This window comes from Pseudorca crassidens, chromosome 11 (assembly GCF_039906515.1).
Source record: "Pseudorca crassidens isolate mPseCra1 chromosome 11, mPseCra1.hap1, whole genome shotgun sequence".
Classification (NCBI taxonomy): domain Eukaryota; kingdom Metazoa; phylum Chordata; class Mammalia; order Artiodactyla; family Delphinidae; genus Pseudorca; species Pseudorca crassidens.
Window position 1 is genome coordinate 85,792,161 of NC_090306.1, and position 18,291 is coordinate 85,810,451.

The 18,291-nt window shown below is 43.0% G+C and overlaps 1 protein-coding gene across 5 annotated transcripts in view; it reads left to right on the top strand.

Annotated features, from left to right (window-relative positions):
- The window catches only part of ANO4 (anoctamin 4), a 450,544-nt gene that overhangs the window by 289,225 nt on the left and 143,028 nt on the right, over window positions 1-18,291 (top strand). For 3 of the 5 annotated variants that reach the window (XM_067697681.1, XM_067697683.1, XM_067697684.1), the window contains 3 exons: window positions 909-1,009; window positions 4,346-4,390; window positions 14,093-14,224. In XM_067697681.1, the coding sequence (XP_067553782.1) occupies window positions 909-1,009; window positions 4,346-4,390; window positions 14,093-14,224 (278 nt within the window). Of the gene's footprint in view, window positions 1-908; window positions 1,010-4,283; window positions 4,391-14,092; window positions 14,225-18,291 lie in introns of all 5 variants that reach the window. The other 2 variants (XM_067697685.1, XM_067697682.1) reach the window with 2 other exon arrangements.

Below are 18,291 nucleotides of genomic sequence, written 5' to 3' on the forward strand. Positions count from 1 at the left end.
TTCTGTGTTGATAAGAAGCCCCAGAGGAAGCAAAGGTTTGGGGCCAAAGAACACAGTCCTTTGAAAAACCCTTGCTGATACTGACCCAGATTTAAGACTCACATCCCTTAGGTCCCTTTATCTCCACCACCACCAACTATTGCTTTTGCCTGTATGATTGAGAGCCTCTCTCTTTCTCTCTGCTTTCGCTGTAACTGTCCCTTGTTTATCCTCCACGCAGTAGCCACAGTGATCTTTGAACGCCTAAATCAAAATGACTTCCCCGTGGCCCTAGAATAAAGTTTAACCATCTTGTTGTGGCCTGTGAAGCACTACATGTTCCTGCCCACCTTTCCACCCTCTGCTCGCTCCAGTCTCCATGATTAATCCACCCCAGCCCGTCTACTTGCCTCCCTGTCCCTCGACCATAGGACATACCAAGCTATTTCCCAACCTAGGGCCTTGGCACCCAGAACATTCATCCCATGCTCTTTATCCAGCTGGCTCCTTCTCTATATCTCAGCTCACATGTCCCCTCCTCAGAGAGGACTTTCCTTGACCCTTGCCCAAAGAAATGGGTACCCTACCCCAACTCTTCCTCCTAAGACTTTGTTGTCTTCAGAATACTCGTAGCTCTGAATCTGTCCCTCTCTCTTTAACTTGTTTTTGCCTGTCTTCTTTTGTGTGTGTTTTTGCAGAATGTAAATGCCATGCATATCTCTTTTGCTCCTAAACTGGTTCTCTAGTGCCTGCCACACAGTGGTGTATTGGTTGAGTGTATATATGCGCACATAAGGAGCCAGCTTGTCGCTGAAGGATGCCCCCCATCTTAAACTCTGTACAAGTTCATGTGTTCTAAGTTCCAACTCAATTGAAACCATAGGAGACTTGGATATACTTTTCAATTTAGTTTCTTTTTTCTGTTTCAGTCCTCTCTAATAAATAGTGACATTATCTTTGTGAAGTTGCATGCCCCATGGGAAGTGCTCGGAAGATATGCAGAACAAATGAATGTAAGAATGCCTTTCAGGTAGGTGTAAAAGTATCCCCCCCCCATTCTCTCTGCTACTAATGTACTCCTCTCTCAAAACAAGTAAAACTGAACTGCGGACTGGAGCACTCTAAGAAAATCCTTTAAGTGTTTAGGAAATGCAATAAGTACTTCATGGCTAATAATGGCTTCATGGCTTTTTGTGAAAATGTCTGGCTAATTCAGTCCTTAGAAGGGCACATAGTTCACCTGCCTGTGAGAAAGAAATATTTTCCAAGTGGCGTTTTCACTTCCAAAGTGCCATTTTTAGAAACCCTGTGTACTGCTTCTTTGAATGGCCAGACCCCAGGATCAGTGGTGCAGGTCCTTACTGACTGGTCCCTTCCAGAAAAAAATTCAAATCTACTTCCATTGAAACAAGTTCAAGAAATTTCAGGAAAATATGATCTTATTTATTTTTTTTTTATCTTATTTCTTTAAATAACCTATTTTTAAATTTAAAAAAATCAGGTCATAAATACTGCACAAGCACAAGCATTGATATTTATTCCTAGGGGAATAGAAAACACTTTGCATGGATTTCTCAGTTATTTAAAGGGATTAATTTTCCTCCATCTTACAGTGAATATTCTTATTTTCCCTATAGATTAAGAAAAAGTGATCATTGGCTAGATGGAAATGAAATAAAGTGTTAAACCTCAAGTTATAAATGCCAAGATATGTGGAAATAATGGAATCTCTCAAAGGAGGTGGAGGGGTGTAGTACCAAGGACAGTTCCAAAGGGACTAAAGAATTAAATACTTTTAGTTCACAATTTGCCCATAAAGACCAAGTCAGTGGGCAGATATTAGACAAACTGCCAATTCTAAAATGTACCTCTTAATGAGCTGTGGAAAGTTATCGACACAAAGAACCATCTACGTTCTTAGAAACGAAGAGGAGCTAGGAACACATTTAGAGAAGGGCAATTTCCATTCATAGGCCTGTAATATATCTCCTTGGTGCACCTTATTTTCTTTGTTTACTGGTCTTTATGTCCTAATACCAATTCAAAATAGAGGCTGGATTTCTAGCATCTATTTTCCTTAAGGCAAAATTCCCGAAAGAATTGAGACAAACATAGTTCTAAACTTTTCAGTTATTTATCAATGTGAATCAATACTATATCACACATAAGGACCAAAAATAAATCTGTGCTTAGATACAGTCATATATCAGACCAACATCTTATAGCCAACAGAGCTAAAAAGTCTACCTTTTGATAGTAGTAGTAGTTTTACAGTAGTCAAACCTAGTGAAACTGATACCCCCCTCCCCAGTAGCAACCTCATAAAACCTTTTGCCAGAACACACTTCTCAAGCACAGAACCTGAGCAGATTGTAGAAACATGAGCAAATTCCCTTAGTACCTGGAAGCATTTCGTCTCTGAAGCGCCTGGCTGCATCATAGATAATACCTCTGTGTGCTCATTACATGGCAGAAAAATGCTGCTTGCAAGCAGCATTAATACTTTTCTTATGCAGTATTCAGAGGCTGTGATCCAGGCAATAAAATGAAAACCATAATAGCTATGAATAATAATCTTAAACGTAGGAATTCCTACAGGGCAATATTTTAGGAGGAAATGCTGTTAGTGTGTGGCCACTAATTGGCCTTATTAATATTGATGTGAGTTTACCTAAGCATAGCTTCACTTGATGCAACTTGGTGCATTTAAAATTTATGCTTTCGTTTTGTCCGGTGTTTTAGACAGATAACTCTAGCTTATTTGTCTATTTGTCTATGGAGACATATGTATTTCCAAAGCAGGAATTGTCCTGCCATGTCGGTTCACCAAAATGTTCAAATGTCAATTTAGCTGACTATTTATGCCTCCAAGAATCTTTATTTATTATTTTCTGTAGACTGCACTTCTGAATCCCAGGTTTAGTCTCCTAGGATTTTTATTTCTCCAATGTTTAAAAGGAAGTCGAGTAATAGGTTTCTTGTGGGAAGTTGTCAATAAAACCTGCTTCTGCTAAATACCTGTACGTCCATGGATATGGGTTTTTTAAATAGACTGTTTTTAAAACAGTTTTAGGTTTACAGACAATTAAATAGGTAGTACAGAGTGTTCGCATATACCCCCTCTCACCCTACTTACAGTTTCCTTATTATTAATATCTTGCATTAGTGTGGTATATTTGTTACAATGGATGGACCAACATTGGTACATTATTACTATCTAAAGTCCATAGTTCACTTTAGGTTTCACTTCTTGCCTTGTACAGTGCTAGGGGTTTTGACAAATGCATAGTGTCAGGTACCCCCTAGTATAGTATCACGCAGAATAGTTTCACTGCCCTTAAAAATCCCCTTTACTCTGTCTATTCATCCCTTCTCCCCCCAACCCAAACCCCTGGCAGCCACTGATCTTTCTCTTGTCTCTATAATTTGCCTGTTAACAACATGGGATATGTTTTTATGTTTTCACAGATATGCAAAATAAATTTTGGTGTATAAACTTCCCATTCTCTCTAAGTGAGATATCTCAGGAACGGTTCAGAATTCATACAAACCGTGTTCATTTCATTACCACCCCATTGGTTGAAGCCCACACTGTAGAAAGGGAGACTGCATTTTAACAAAGCATCTGATACATGTGCTCTCCACTCACACTACACCCAGAATTTACATTTGTAATGCTTTTTAAAATGCAGGTATATAGAAGTCCAACAGATCCTTAATAAGGCTGATTTTTAAAAAGATTTTTTCCCAGGATTCCTTGGTGTATCTCTTGAATTCACTGATATGAGGGCCAGGGGTGAGGCAGTATGTTCCAGTGTGGTTATTCATAACAGGATGTTGATACCTATTTGTTAGTGTCTTTCCCATACTGATTGTCAAATATAAATATGTAGTTTTATATTACCCTTGCCTACATCAGATGAGAGAAGCATTCTCTAAACTTAAAGCGCTATATAAATATTAGTTAATGTGATCCTGTGCCCACTAAATTATGTATGTTGCCAGCAGGCTGGCAACCCATCTCGGCCTCCTGAAAAAAGAGCTGACCTCAGCCGAATTCCTACAAATACCAATTGCTCCAAATTATTGCTCTGCACAGGTTCTGTAGGCGAAGAGCAGCCGTAAACAATGATGGTAACACGGAGAGGGGGCGATATCAATGGAGACGATTTCATATGATTTCATGACTCAAAAAATGCATGCCCTCCGTTCCCACTACATTTCTCACTGTTAATCTCTTTTTAGTTTTTTCTTCTTCACCTCTTACAGGCTTCTATCTTCAATCTCCTTTCCTTCCTTGCTAGTTCAAACTGTAACTGACGATGGGTTTTCTTCTCGACTGGCTTCATTTTTGCTGTTCTTCCAGGAGAAAAATCTATTACCTGCCCCGCCGGTACAAGTTCATGAGCAGGTTAGTAGCATGCTCTGTCATGATGGCGTTTGTTTTAGCTGTTGGCCTGTGTGCTCCAACAGTGACAAGGAATACAAGCTGGGGAAGACGGGCCTTTGTCACACGGGAAAGCCGGCTGCCGTGCCAAAAATCGCTATTTCAGGTTAGGGAAATAGCCTAGGGAAAAAAAAAAAAGCAAAGATGGAAATGTTCCTCTTAGAGTCTTCCCTGTGATTTCACACTTGGGAGGACAGAATTTATCTGCAAGTCTACTGAGGCTGGGTTTGGGGTTTTTTCTCTCCCCATTCCATTAGATAAATTACCAGAAAGGCCCGCTGTTTAGAAAGCATCTTTGGTCTGAATGTTACTCTTTTCCCCACACAGATTCCTCCCTCTGCTATAAGTAACTTGAAATCTAAGTGCAGACAATCACCCTCTCCAAAAGCAGATGGTTTCTTGGCCCTCTGGGTGGGGCCCGCCTATGTTAGTAATAGTTTGTTAATAAAGTAGGCAGTTGTATGACCTTATTCAGAAGCCCTCCTACCCTCTTTTTACCCCTCCTCCCAAAAAATACTACTGGATGAAGATTGCCTTTACTGTGCTATGAATCCTTCCTAAGCTTGTCTCTCCTTGTTTTCTGAGAAGCCAGGGATGAAGGGGAGGCGTCAGTGATGTCCTTTAATTTGACTCTGTGGTGATCATTGGCATTCTAATTTCAAGCTTTTAATTGGTCTTATGTAACCATTCACCCTGAGCTGAGCTGATAGTTAAACTTGGATACCATTGCATTTGTCTGAAAATCTTAGTGTTCAGTTCTGTGAGATTTAAGATTCCTATTCACTCTGTTAATGTGCTATGCAGAAGGATAAGTAGAAGAGTAGTTGATATATTTTAGTGAGTTACTCAAATACACGTGCACTCAACAAAGTATGACATGAGAATGGGCTTTTAAAGAAACTAAGACGTGGTTTCCAAGAATTTCCCTGAGCAGCATCCTTATTAGCAATCCTTCTTTCATCAGGCAGTTGCCACGGCATTTGGATTCACCACAATGAGACGAATCCCTTTTCATATAATGACCTTCTACAAAAACTTGGTGCACACTTTAGCCTATTTCAGTAGTTTTCAAACTTTAGCCAGCATCAGAGTCACCTGGAGGGCTTATTAAAACACAGATTACTGGGCCTGTGCTGTAATCTATGATGTAGATGTCCACCTCTCCACCTGGAAGGTATATGAAGGCAAGGATGGCTCATCCAATTCCTTGTTTCCAGCAGCTAGCATGTAGTAGATGGGGCAAATGAATGAGTGAATCTCCATACACAGGTGTGAGAATTTGCTTGGGGGAAAAGGAGACCACAAAGAAAAGTATAGAAAAACCAGGACTGCCTGAAGTGTCAGACACAGACTGGGGACTGAAGAGGTGAGGGCTTGAAAGAAAATGGTGATAAAAGGACCCATATAATCTCGGGGTTGGAGGGATATCAAATGTCATCAAGTCTAACCACTCATCGGCTACTTGAACCTCTGCTGTATCATCAGGCAGCCTGTGTTTGAACATCTCTGGAGACAGCGTATTCCTAAACCCATCTGTGAACACCTGACTTAGAAAGTGCTTCCTTAAAATAAGGCATAATCTCTCTCTCTTTAGCTTTCACTCTAAAACATTCAGATTGTAGTTCCCCCTGAATAGCCAAAAGATAGTCTACAAAGTAAACAGCAAAATATATGAGAAAGATTGTGAAATTATAGGCAAAAGGACTTAGCAGGTATTTGGAAAACAAGAGATGGTGGCAGATAGAAAGAGGTTTCCATATTAAGGGATCGGGAGGCAAAAGAAGAGTAGAAATTCAGAGAGATACAGGTGTGGTAAGGAAGGTGGTGAATTTTGTTTTAATAATTCTACATTGACTCACAGTAGGTCTTTGAGGTGTTGGTGTCCTGAAGGCTTTTGAAACTGATGGCACAGCAGTTGAAGCTAGAGGTAAAGCCAGAGAACCCAGTTTGGGAGACAGAGCCATAGAGGTCATGACCTTAGCCAGGGGAGTAGATGGAATTTCCCAGGAAACGATGCAGGGAGTGAAGAGAAGAGGGCCAGTAGCAATTGCTCAGAAAGTCTGCTTTAAGGAGACAGGAAGAGATGGGGGAGGATGAAAAGGAACGATTTAAGAAGTAGGAGGAGAACTAAGGGAAGGCAGTGCCAAAGGCACCACGTATGCGTTCCCATAGGAAGGGGTGTTCTTCAGCTACTGATGAAGGATGAGAGATGAGAATTGAGTTTTGGTCACCATGGTAACCACCGTGCTAGCAGTCTCCATGGAGTGGTGGTTCTCAAACTTTAGCGTGCGTCAGGATCACCTGCAGGGCTTTTTAATACTCATGTTGCTGGGCCCACCCCCACAGGTGAGGCTCAAGAATTTGCACTTGTATCAAGATCCCAAGTGATGCTGATGTTGCTGGTCTGGAACTAGTACATTTTGAGAATGATGACTACGGAGTAGAGGGTAATAGAAACCAAATTACAGCTGGTGGAGAATGGACAGGGTCCTGATGAATCAGAGGCAGTGAGGGGTCACTACTACCTTAGAACAGGAGCAAGAGGAGGAAAGCAGAGGAGGCTGTGACCACGTGACTCATCATATGTACTCCATGTGTATAGAAGGGAGGCTGGGAGTGAATAAGAGCTGGGGAAACCCTTGTTCCTGGAACTGGAAGAACAGCTTACTAAATACGAATTTTGGGCCTGGAAAACTTGATACTACTTCCTTAATAGAGAATGGACTTGAGGACATGGGGAGGGGGAAGGGTAAGCTGGGACGAAGTGAGAGAGTGGCATGGACATATATACACTACCAAACGTAAAATAGATAGCTAGTGGGAAGCAGCCGCATAGCACAGGGAGATCAGCTCGGTGCTCTGGGACCACCTAGAGGGGTGGGATAGGGAGGGTGGGAGGGAGACGCAAGAGGGAGGGGATATGGGGACGTATGTATCTGTATAGCGACTACTTAAGTGCACACATTACAGCTGTAGAAAAATCTAGGCCTTAGGAGGCACCGGAAGACTCTGGGTCAAAATAAAGGGGAAAAAAGTCCGAACTATGGTTTTATGACACACTGATTCAGAATGACCTCTTAAGCTTCACTGCTTACCACATAGGATTAAATCTGGGACATCAGTTTGGTGGCATAACTTATTGAAGCCCAGTGTCTGGTGCAAATTTTTAAATGCAGTTTGTCAGAAAATTTTGTATCTACTTTAACTCTTCACCTCAGAACAGCCTGATTTAGATGATGAAGAGTGTGTGTCTCTTTGTGGCCAGGGATGACATTACAAATTGAAGGGCACATCTATAACTTGTTATCCTAGTTGTACATCAGTAGTAAAATATTGACTTCCAGTGTTCTAAAGTTCTCATGTCATGCTACGTATGGATATTTAATTGAGCTTTTAGTTTCATTCTTACAAATGATATTCCACTTCATTAATCTGTGAAAGCACCCTTGAAACAAACCTACCTCCTTTCAGGATAAGAGAGATGAATTAGAAATTGTGAAGTTTCTGAGCAGGCAGAAAAATAGAGCGTCATTTCACAAATATCTTTATTTATGAAAGGTCACCTGACGTCATAAAGCACACTCATGTAATTCAGATATGTATTTCTGGAGTAAATGCTCTTTTCATTCACATACTTGGTCTATTAAAGGCTGCTTCAACACTTACCTTTGGGCAGACTTACAGGTATTACAAATTACCTATCCAGTCAGGAAAGGAAATTTATCATCGTTCTTCTGCCTTACTATTATTATTTTTTGCCTTCACCAAATCATACAAATATAATCTGCAGAAGATATGCTTACAAAGTAATAAATCTGTTGACTGTGGGTGGCTTGTAGCTGCAGTCCCATTACTACTCATTCTTTTTGCCTCCACGCCCCCATGCACATCCTGCCTGATGTTCTCCTTTGCGATGCTTGGCAGAAGGAATGCTGGTCCCTACTGCATTATACGCTCAGTGCCATCGTAATCTTATCCGATGAGTATACAGGCAACATGACAAAACGGCTTGGATGTTTCCATCCTCGTCTTAAACAAATTAACATACGTAAATGTTCCAAAGCCTTTGGACTCTTCTAAGCTGTGCCCCAGTTAGCAGCCTTGTGACCTAAAAGAATGGCAGTAGCTTCCCAAGATCCCTAGCTATCCAAGGAGAGGCTGCAAATACAGGGTACTCACCTGTAGGTGCTCTCTGGGCACGTGATCTCTGAAAATGTAATCTAACTGTTCGAAACCTAATGCTATTATTATAATATTCTGGTCTGGGGAAAAGCAGGTGTCTCTGAAGTAGCCCGTTTCATTTAATTCAGCCTAATTAAGTTGTCCTTAGTACAAACTCCCTCCTGGGTTGTTAGTGGCTCCAGGGAAAGGCCCTTGTTTTCTGCTTCTTCAGGGTACACCCTCAGCATCCAGGTTGGGACTCTGTGCACAGCCAGCGATTTATAAAAGCCTGCAGACAGGTTAGCCTGTTAGGGGTGAAGTCCTTTGCATGTGGCCTTTTCCGTAATCATCACCACTCCTGAAGGTGGGTAAGATTGTCTCTCTCCCCTCTACAACTGAGATAACTTGACCTTTACAACAGAGGTCAAGTTGTTTTAACAAGGACCTTCCCGAGGCACATTTCCAAGAACACCCTGGAAAGGCACAGCCTGGAAGAAGCGGCAGGTCTGTGCCCATTTGTCTGTGCTTGTTCTGTGCCAGCAGCTCTTTCCAGCTATGCAGAACCTCACCTGTCATGAACCGGCATTTGGTCCAGGACCCTGAACTTACCACCAGAACGACTTTCTTAAGAAAGTAACTCACCTTTTAGTCTAGATATTACCTTGACAGGTCAAGGGCACAAATGCCCAAGTGGTTGATCCATCTTTATTGAGGTGCCTGTGCAGTCTGTGAGACAGCTTTTGCTCAGTAAATGGCAGAAATGGAACAGAGTGACAGTGTATCCAACCAAAGTCAGTGCTCCATCATTAAGCTGATGTTTCCTCTTTTCCCCGTCAGAGAAGATTTTACTAAGTATCAGCCCTACTCCTATGTTGAAGAGACAGATGGGGTGCTTCCTGGTTAGTTGGTTTCTTGACTTTTACAGGCCTAAGTAAATATCAGGATTGCCTGTTTAGGGATGTTTGTGAGACATGGAAGCACAGACCTCAATATACAAGGGAGAATCATAGCTCTTGAACGTCTGTTGAGAACTCGGTTAATAAAAGTTCATTGTCATCATCATTTTCTTCATCCTAGAAACCACTACTTCATTGAGCATTTTGTCCATCCAAGGCATTGTGCGAACACTTATGCGTTATCCTCACCACTTCCTTAGGTAATGGGTATATTAGCTCAGAGGAGTTTAGTCCCTTCCCCAGCGTGACACTCACCATTTTCGTTCTGGGCAACGAGGATGTGAATCCAATTCCAGCTGACTCCAGAGTCATCATTCTATATGAAAGGTTATCCACTGTGCCTCTTGAAAAGGAAAGCTCTTTTTTTGACCCCAGCATTGCAGGATCTTTGTTCCCCAGCCAGGGATCGAACCCACACCCCCTGCAGTGTGGAAGCGCAGAGTTTTAACCACTGGACCGCCAGAGACATCCCTAAAGGAAAACTCTTTATTAACTCAAGTTTGTTTAAAATGGTAGAGCCAAGATATTATTGCTGAAGTCACCACCATGTATTGAGAAAGCATCTGATTTTTCATCTTAGAGATGAGGCTACGAAGGCCCCGTGAGGATAAAAGGGATAAAAGGCTTGTCCCAGGCATCCAGCTTAAGTCTCATGCTTTCCAACCTGGTGGCTTTTGCACTATGTGTCTTTCCTTTGCAAGGTGAAAGGGATCCTCACTGATGTCTGAGTGGCACAGTTTGGGGACAGGAGTGGGTTTGTGGAAGAGTGACCATTCATCATCCTGCCACAGAGGGACAGACCCCTTGTTCCCCGAGCCACCTACCTGGGAGGTAGGGGCAACGTGTAGAACGTCAGTCTCAGCCCATGGGGGCCTGGCTGGCCAAGGTCAGGTCTCAAGGGGAAGATGGGCCCAAGACTGGAGAGGTGTGTTAGTCTCCCATTGCTGTTACAATACATTCCCGCACTTAGCGGCATAGAACAACACAAATTTATTATCTCAGTTCTTCAAGTCACAAGTCTGGGCTGGGGGAGGTTTCAACTGCTTTCTCTGCTTGGGGTCTCACAGGCTGAAATCATGGCATCAGCCAGCCAGGCTCTTCTTTGCAGGCGCTGGGGAAGAATTGGCTTCCAGGCTCAGCCAGGTGACTGGCACAGTTCAGGGCCATGCAGTCGTAGCACTGGGGTCTCTTTGGCTGTTAACCAAAGGCCTTTCTCAGCTTCTAGAGGCTGCCTACACTCCCTGGCTCCTGCCCCCCTTCATCTTCAAAGCCAGCTGTGGCCGGTTGAATCCTTCTCATGCTTTGAATCTCTCTGACCTCCCTTTTACCTCATCTCTCCTGTCTCCAGCCAGAGAAAGTTCTCTGCTATTAAATGGCTTCGTGGTTAAATGGGTCCCCCTGAGTAATCCAGGATGCTTTCCTTAATTTAAGGCCCATCACCTTACACCTGCAAAGTCCCTTTGCCATGTCACACAACATATTTACAGGTTCTGGGATTAGGGTGCAGAAATCTTTGGGGGGCCTTTCTGCCAGCCAGAAGAGGACACAAACTGCTGGTCACATCTGAACATTTTTTCTGTCCATTGTGAGCACACAGCCTGGACTGGCATGTGTGGTGGGACCGAGACAGCCCATGCTTTGTCTTCCTGTTTCTTCTCAGGCTGCCCCGATGAAGACCGGTTCACACCCTCCACCCCCAGTTAGTGTCTCAGGGGGCTTGTTTTTAAGGTATCTTTTGAGTATCTTTCTTCTACCATAGTGTTTCAAAAGCCCACTTCCTCTCCTTTCCATCCCTTTTACCTTAGCCTCCATGGTCCTCAAGGAGTTATTAATAACACTGCTTTCTGCCTAGCAGCTTCTCCAAAGCATTTCATGCACGTCCTCTTTTCTAAGCCTCCTAGCAACGCTGTGAGGTCAATAAGATGATGATGATCGTAATGACCCCATTTTAAAACCCTTGAAAAATAAAGCTCAGAAAGGTGAGTGATTTGTGGGAGGTCACACAGCTGATAAGCAACAGAGCCAGGATTTAGGCATTCCAAGGACAAATCCCAGCTCCTTTCCACCATGCCAAGCAGCCTCCTCTCACTTCCTTTCCCCCCCTCCTCATTTTTCAATGAACTCATCACTTTCATACTCTGTTCTCTCTCTCCACCATCTCCACATTTCACTTAAATTGTGGTTCCACAAGCTGGTTGCTGAAAGCTACCATTTCGTTCCCATGGAGTAGTTATGCCTGAATTTTTACAGCTTTGTTTTTATCCACACTGAGCACTGTACCCATCTGGATTTAATTCATAGTCATTGCGCGCAGAGAGAGCCCAGATTCTGTGAGAATGCGAATTTTGCAAAGTGTAATCCGATTAGTGCTGCCGACTGGAGAGATGTGGGAGGTGAAAGCTCTATTACGGAAAACCTCTGGGCCAAAGTCTTCTTTCGTGAACAACTTTTAAGGCAATCAGATGACATAAAGCCAAGAGCCACAGGGAAGGCAACCAGCTTAACCTAGGAAGTCTAATTTAAGGACTAGATCATTGAACTTGGACGAGTGCTAGATGCTGGTGAGGCATAATTAACCTTTTGAATTGAAAGGCAGAAGGACAAAAATGTTAAGAGGCAAACTGGTTGCTCAAATGCTTGTCTTTGGGAAAAAAGAAAAGATAGTGATAATAGCCAGTGTTCACTGTGCACCAGACACCGTTCTGGAGACATTGTATACGTATTGATCAGTTAATCATCACAACCCTATGAACTGAGCATCATTATCATGCCCATTTTACAGATAAGGAAATTGAGACATGGCAAAGTTAAATAACTTGCCCAAGGTCACACTGCTAATAATTACAGAGCCAGGGCTTGAATCTGGGCACTCCAGCCTCAGGGTTCATGTTCTCAACCACTGTGTCATATCACCTCTCTGAAGCTTATCATCTCACTGTATTTTAAGTGTCTTTAAAGAGATGATGGGGAGAATGGGGTGGACTTGAAGGATGAAGGAGATGGGAACTTTTTCCCTTTCTTCAGTCTTTGGGCCATTCTAATCTATTATTCTTTTCTGGGTACATGACCCTGAGTAGGGTCTTTACTTCTGTGTGTGTATATGTGGTGGGGACAGGTCCTCTTGGAGACGAGGGTCTTAAAGAAGCCGGAGGATTCTTTCCAGTTTGAACTTTCAGGGACTCTGGGAAAAGGACAGCCACCACCAGGCAGAGTCGGGGGTTGTGGTGAGGCTGGAACAAAGCTGAGGATAAAAGGTGGTAGAAGAGAAGATTACTGTTATTTTTCATTTTGGAGTTGATTGGTTATATAAAAAACAATCCCTTCAGCTGAGAGTTTCACGGAAAAGGATAAATTGCCATGTAAATGATTTTAATTGGGAAAAGAAACAAAACATACCCAAATTCTATATGTTTTCAGTTAATAGACTTAGAAGGCATTTAAAGATTTTCATCCCCAGCGAAATGTGTCCCTTGAATAGCCCCTAAGTGAAGATTCCCGTTATCAACTGCTTTGATGAGGGTGATCTTTAAAACCAAGAATGCAGGATCTGCCATCTGGTTCTGGCTTTATTCACTGGCTGGATAATCACCCTGGCCGTGGGTCTCTTTTGTGATGTGTAAAACGCGAATGGTACCTGTTCAGTCTGCTTCACAGAGATGCTATTTGATATGTGCCCTTGGAGAAAAAACATTTCAGGGGTACAGATACCTGAGGTAGCATAATCATTTAAAAGTCTGCTGTGGTATTTGCTCCCTCTAATGGTTGGCCGTGAGTGGGTGAGAATCTGGTCACTTGGAAGCCAGATGTTTTCATCAGCAGAAATCAGAGGGAACAGGGCGGTAGCCAGGGGGGGAAACCATGGCTTGAAAACCACTTTGGAGACGGTGTCATTTCCCTTGGCTTGGTACCATCGTGTGCCCTGGCCAGAGTGACACACGTGTGTCATGATGCCCCAGCACCTTGAGAACTTTCATGTCTCAACTTGAAAAGAGACATGAAAGTTAAACAGCATGCCATCTGCTGAGAGCCTGCTTGGGGAAGGTGTGAGGGGCAGGAAGCAAATCGTGCCGTTGGGCTCTCTGTGTACGGTCCATCCCCTGGGATGCACTGTCACCCCTCGCTCAAAGCTAACTATAGCTACAGCTCTTCCCAGACCTCAGATGGGGAGATTTTCCAAGCACACAATGAGTTTCTGGAATCTGCAGGATGGACAAAGTTAAGGTCTCCGCTGCTTTGCTTAAGGGACTGTCCACTTCCTTTCCAGAGCCTCCCAGCCTTGTTCTGTTCCTTGGTCATTCACTGGCATGTGTAGACATATGACTCACAGCTGTGATATCATGGACAATCATATCAAAGCCCCCTGGTGAAATCCCAAGAGCGCTGGGTCTCGGCTCTCTTCTTTCTGTCTGTTGAGTGGGAGTTTCGTGAGTGCAGTGAGCATGCCTGCAGTGTGGGGGTCATATTTACGGCTCTGTGGAGACTTCCCTCCCGTGTTTTGGGGCAATGCTGACGTGCTGTACCCTTTGGTCTTGCCTTTCATGTACCACAGGATCGATAAACAAATAAGCAGTTTTCGGAGATGGTTACCTAAGAAGCCAATGAGGCTGGACAAGGAGACACTGCCAGACCTGGAGGAGAATGACTGCTACACTGCCCCTTTCAGCCAGCAAAGGATCCACCAGTGAGTGTTTCCCGTGAAAGCCCTTGTCTTACTAAGGACATGCAGCTGTGGTAGAGCCCTCTCTGCGCGCCTTTGATTCCTTGGCCCGTGGAAGGAACAGCGTAGTGCCCTTCTCCCCTGACAGTCCTGTGAGTGTTCATATCCCTTTTATATTAGTCAGGGTAAGCAAACTGCTCTAACAGACAATCCCCACGTCTCAGCGACTTAACACAATTGAACGCTCGTCCGTGTGTGTGTTGGTGAACCACATTCTGCGTGGTGATTCAGAGACCCAGACCTCTGCCTTGTGGCTTCGCCAAAGCCCAGTGCTTGGAGCCCCCTGAAGGCTCATCTGCCTTAAGCCAGCAGGTAAGGAAGCTGGTCTACACCTTGCCCTATTAAAAAGAGGGATTGTTGAGTTAAAAAAAAAAAAAAAAAACTCAGTTCACCTTTCAGCTCCCCTTTCTTTAACAACTCACCAAGTTGCCCCAGGAAAAGCCACAAAACCTAGCAGCTGGCTTCCTGGCTCATCTGTCAGTCTCTGAACAGTAATTTGTCACTTTTTACATGTGTGGTTGGAGGAGGGAGGTTAGCCAAGTAATTGAGTATTTGAGGAATTGTGAAAGTGATAAAGAATTAACTCTGAAGCTTCTGATTTGACAAGAAATCATGGCCGGATGGCAGGGTCAGTGGTAGGAGAGAAAACCATGCCAAAGACTATAAACAACCAGGCAAAGATGGCCTCTTAAAAGGAGGATAAATCAAGTCAGCCTGGCCTTGATCCCAGCCAGGCTTCAGGAATTCCTGGCTCTCCCTGTTCCAGCCATATAACAACAGCCTCAGTAAAAATGACTTGCCTGAAGGGAAGAAAAGGGGTGACAGATTTAAAAAAAAAATAGGTTGCCAACTTTGACAAAAAAATAAACCAAATGGCAGTTGCAGGGAGTGCAAGCTGGGGGCACATTTCAGCAACAGAAAATCAGTTAAAGCCTGTGGGCTTCTAGAGGGCGAAGGAGAGAAGAAAAATCAAAGAATAGATGCTCTGCATCAAAACGTATAATGCACGGGAAGCAACTCCATTAAACTACTGAAATAGCCAAACTTTGGATCCCCACAGGTTAGATTGATGCCAAACAAGCCCCATTATATGAATGTTTAATAGGGTTATTGAAGAAGACGTGAAACTCAGAGCCCACCCTCAAAATCCTAGTTAAATCCTCCATGGGAAATAAGAACTGAGCGAGATTTCATGTTAAGTCAGAGATCAGGACCTAGCATGTTTTCTGAAAAGAAAAAGACAGATGAAAGCTGATGTGTTCCCACTCTTAATTTAAACCCTCACTGTGCCTGTGTTGTTCATCTTGAAGTTTCTTACACAAGTGGTTGTTTGTTTTTAAATCCTCCTGGAGTAGAGTCTGGTGTACGTGCAGGTTTTCACTTTGCTTCTTACCCGCTCGAGAGAGTGCCTAGCACAGTGTAGGAGGGTCTCAAAAATTTTAGATGAATGGATGGGTGGAAGAATCAATGAAATATATGTTGTGTGCCTGGGGTTTGTTTTACTTCAAAGGGACACAGGTAAATGGAAGAGGAAGATTTCCTACTCATTTTCATGCTGGTTATGTTTCCTCATGTTCTGGCTTTAGAACAAAGTTTCTCAGGAGGGTTCTCAAAATCTGAAGCACCTGGGCACCCATCAGGATCTTTAGGGACTAGAACTGAGAATCATACCTTTACAGGTATTTTAAACTATATAATAAATGAGAGATGGTAGCATGTGGGATGGCGGCATTCAGCCATCTCTCACGTATATTTGAGAAGGTTTTTTGACATGTTTTGGTATTCACTCACTGAATTATTGATTCATTCAGCGGTCACTAATTTGATGCCTGCTTCTTGCCAGACACTGTCTTGGTACAGGGGATATAAAGATAAATCAGACACAGCCTTGACCTTACCTAGTAAATAGATCATTTTATTTTACTTTAAATTATGTTGCAGTCTAGTTGATTTACGATGTTGTGTTAGTTTCAGGGGTACAGCATAGTGATGCAGTTACACATATACTCATTCTTTTTCAGATTCTTTTCCCATAAAGGTTATTACAGAATATTGAGGAGAGTTCCCTGTGCTATGCAGTAGGTCCTTGTTGGTTATCTGTTTTATATATAGTAGTGTGTATATATTAATCCCAAGCTCTTGATCTATCCCTCCCCCACCCCCCTTTCCCCTTTGGTAACCATAAGTTTGTTTTCAAAATGCGTGAGTCTGTTTCTGTTTTGTAAATAAGTTCATTCATATCATTTTAAAAATTAGGTTCCCCTAATTTTATGATATGAGTGATATCATATGATATCACATCACGTGATATGAGTGATATCATATGATATCACATCATATGATATGAGTGATATCATATGATACTTGTCTTTCTCTGTCTGACTTACTTCACTTAGTATGATCATCTCTAGGTCCACATGTTGCCGCCAATGGCATTATTTTGTTCTTTTTATGGTTGAGGAGTATTCTTCTTTATCCATTCCTCTGAGAGTACACCGTTTTAAATAATTGTAGACAGTATGTTGGGTGTGACTTAAAAGAGGGAGTGCTCCATCCTCCAGATTTGGAAGGAGGTTGATAAGAGATGAGGGTGGGTCACAAGAAGAAAATGCTTGAGATGGGTCTTGAAGGATGACAGGTGTCCAGGTAGGTAAAGGAGAAGCACATCCTAAAAAGAGAGAATAACATATGTATAAAAGTATAAAAACAGGAGCTTCCCTGGTGGCGCAGTGGTTGAGAGTCCACCTGCCGATGCAGGGGACGAGGGGTCGTGCCCCGGTCCGGGAAGATCCCACATGCCGCGGAGCGGCTGGGCCCGTGAGCCATGGCTGCTGAGCCTGCGCGTCCGGAGCCTGTGCTCCGCAACGGGAGAGGCCACAGCAGTGAGAGGCCCGCGTACCACAAAAAAAAAAAAAAAAAAATATATATATATATATATATATATATATATATATAGAGAGAGAGAGAGAGAGAGAGAGAGAGAGAGAGAGAGAGAGACATGAAACAGAATGGGGTGCTTGAAAAACCACAAGTAGTTTTCTGTGAAAAAGCCTGGCATTATTGTTTGAAAAAAGAGAGTGATCGGTGGAAAATGAGCTTTCAAGATAGGAGAACTAAGGAGGAAAAAGCAGAGGGACTGTTGGAACAAAGCAAACCTAAGAACCAGACCTCAGTGGGACCAAGAGAATAGTGTAGGCAGTTCTGTTGTGCCATTGGGAGGTGAAAAATTGAACAAGTGTCTTGAATGTTATGGGCGGGGGGATTTCTTTCTCTTTGAAAATTGTCATGCCACGTGGACAACATCTCTTTAATGATAGTATAAAAGTAAGACGTGAAGAACACTGGCTGTCAAGTTGGAAACAGTTGTTTGGTACAATTAGAAAAAGGTTTCCCTAGGATGGTTCGAGAGTGATTTTAGTGGGTTTAAAGTAATCAGAAGTAACTGGTTAATGAGCTCTGGGACTTGTAACATGATCTCTTGGTTTTCCAAATGCAGTCAGAAATCTCATGTGACTTCTCAGTTTTGCAGAGTGTTTGATATTGTGTTAATCTAGGAATAAAAAAGGATAATAGAAATTTAGGGGTGTGTGTACATGAATGTAGGAGAAAGAGAAGACAATTGGAAATTTAACAAATAATGACCAAAATGGAAAAGAGCCTTAAGAATACTCTGCTCTCAGGATAAAACCCAGAATCCTAGCTTGGCCCACTGGCTCCTGCTTCTGTGGGCTTTGGCCGCGCTGAGCTGCTTTGACCTCATTAACTCTCTGTGCACTCTTGTCTCCTGTCTACACATGCTCTTCCCTTGCCTGGAATACCCTTTCCCTTAGGCTCCCTTCTTGCACGTTGCATCAGAGACGTTTCCTCCAGAAAACCTCCCATAATTTCCAACCTTCACCCCCGATTCTGGGTGTGGGGCACTCTTCTATGTCTAAGTAATAATTTTTTTCCTGTCGTAGCTCTTAACAGTATCACCCATTTTCATAGCTTTCTCCTAGACCATAAGCTCCTTGAAAGACTGCATCACCACT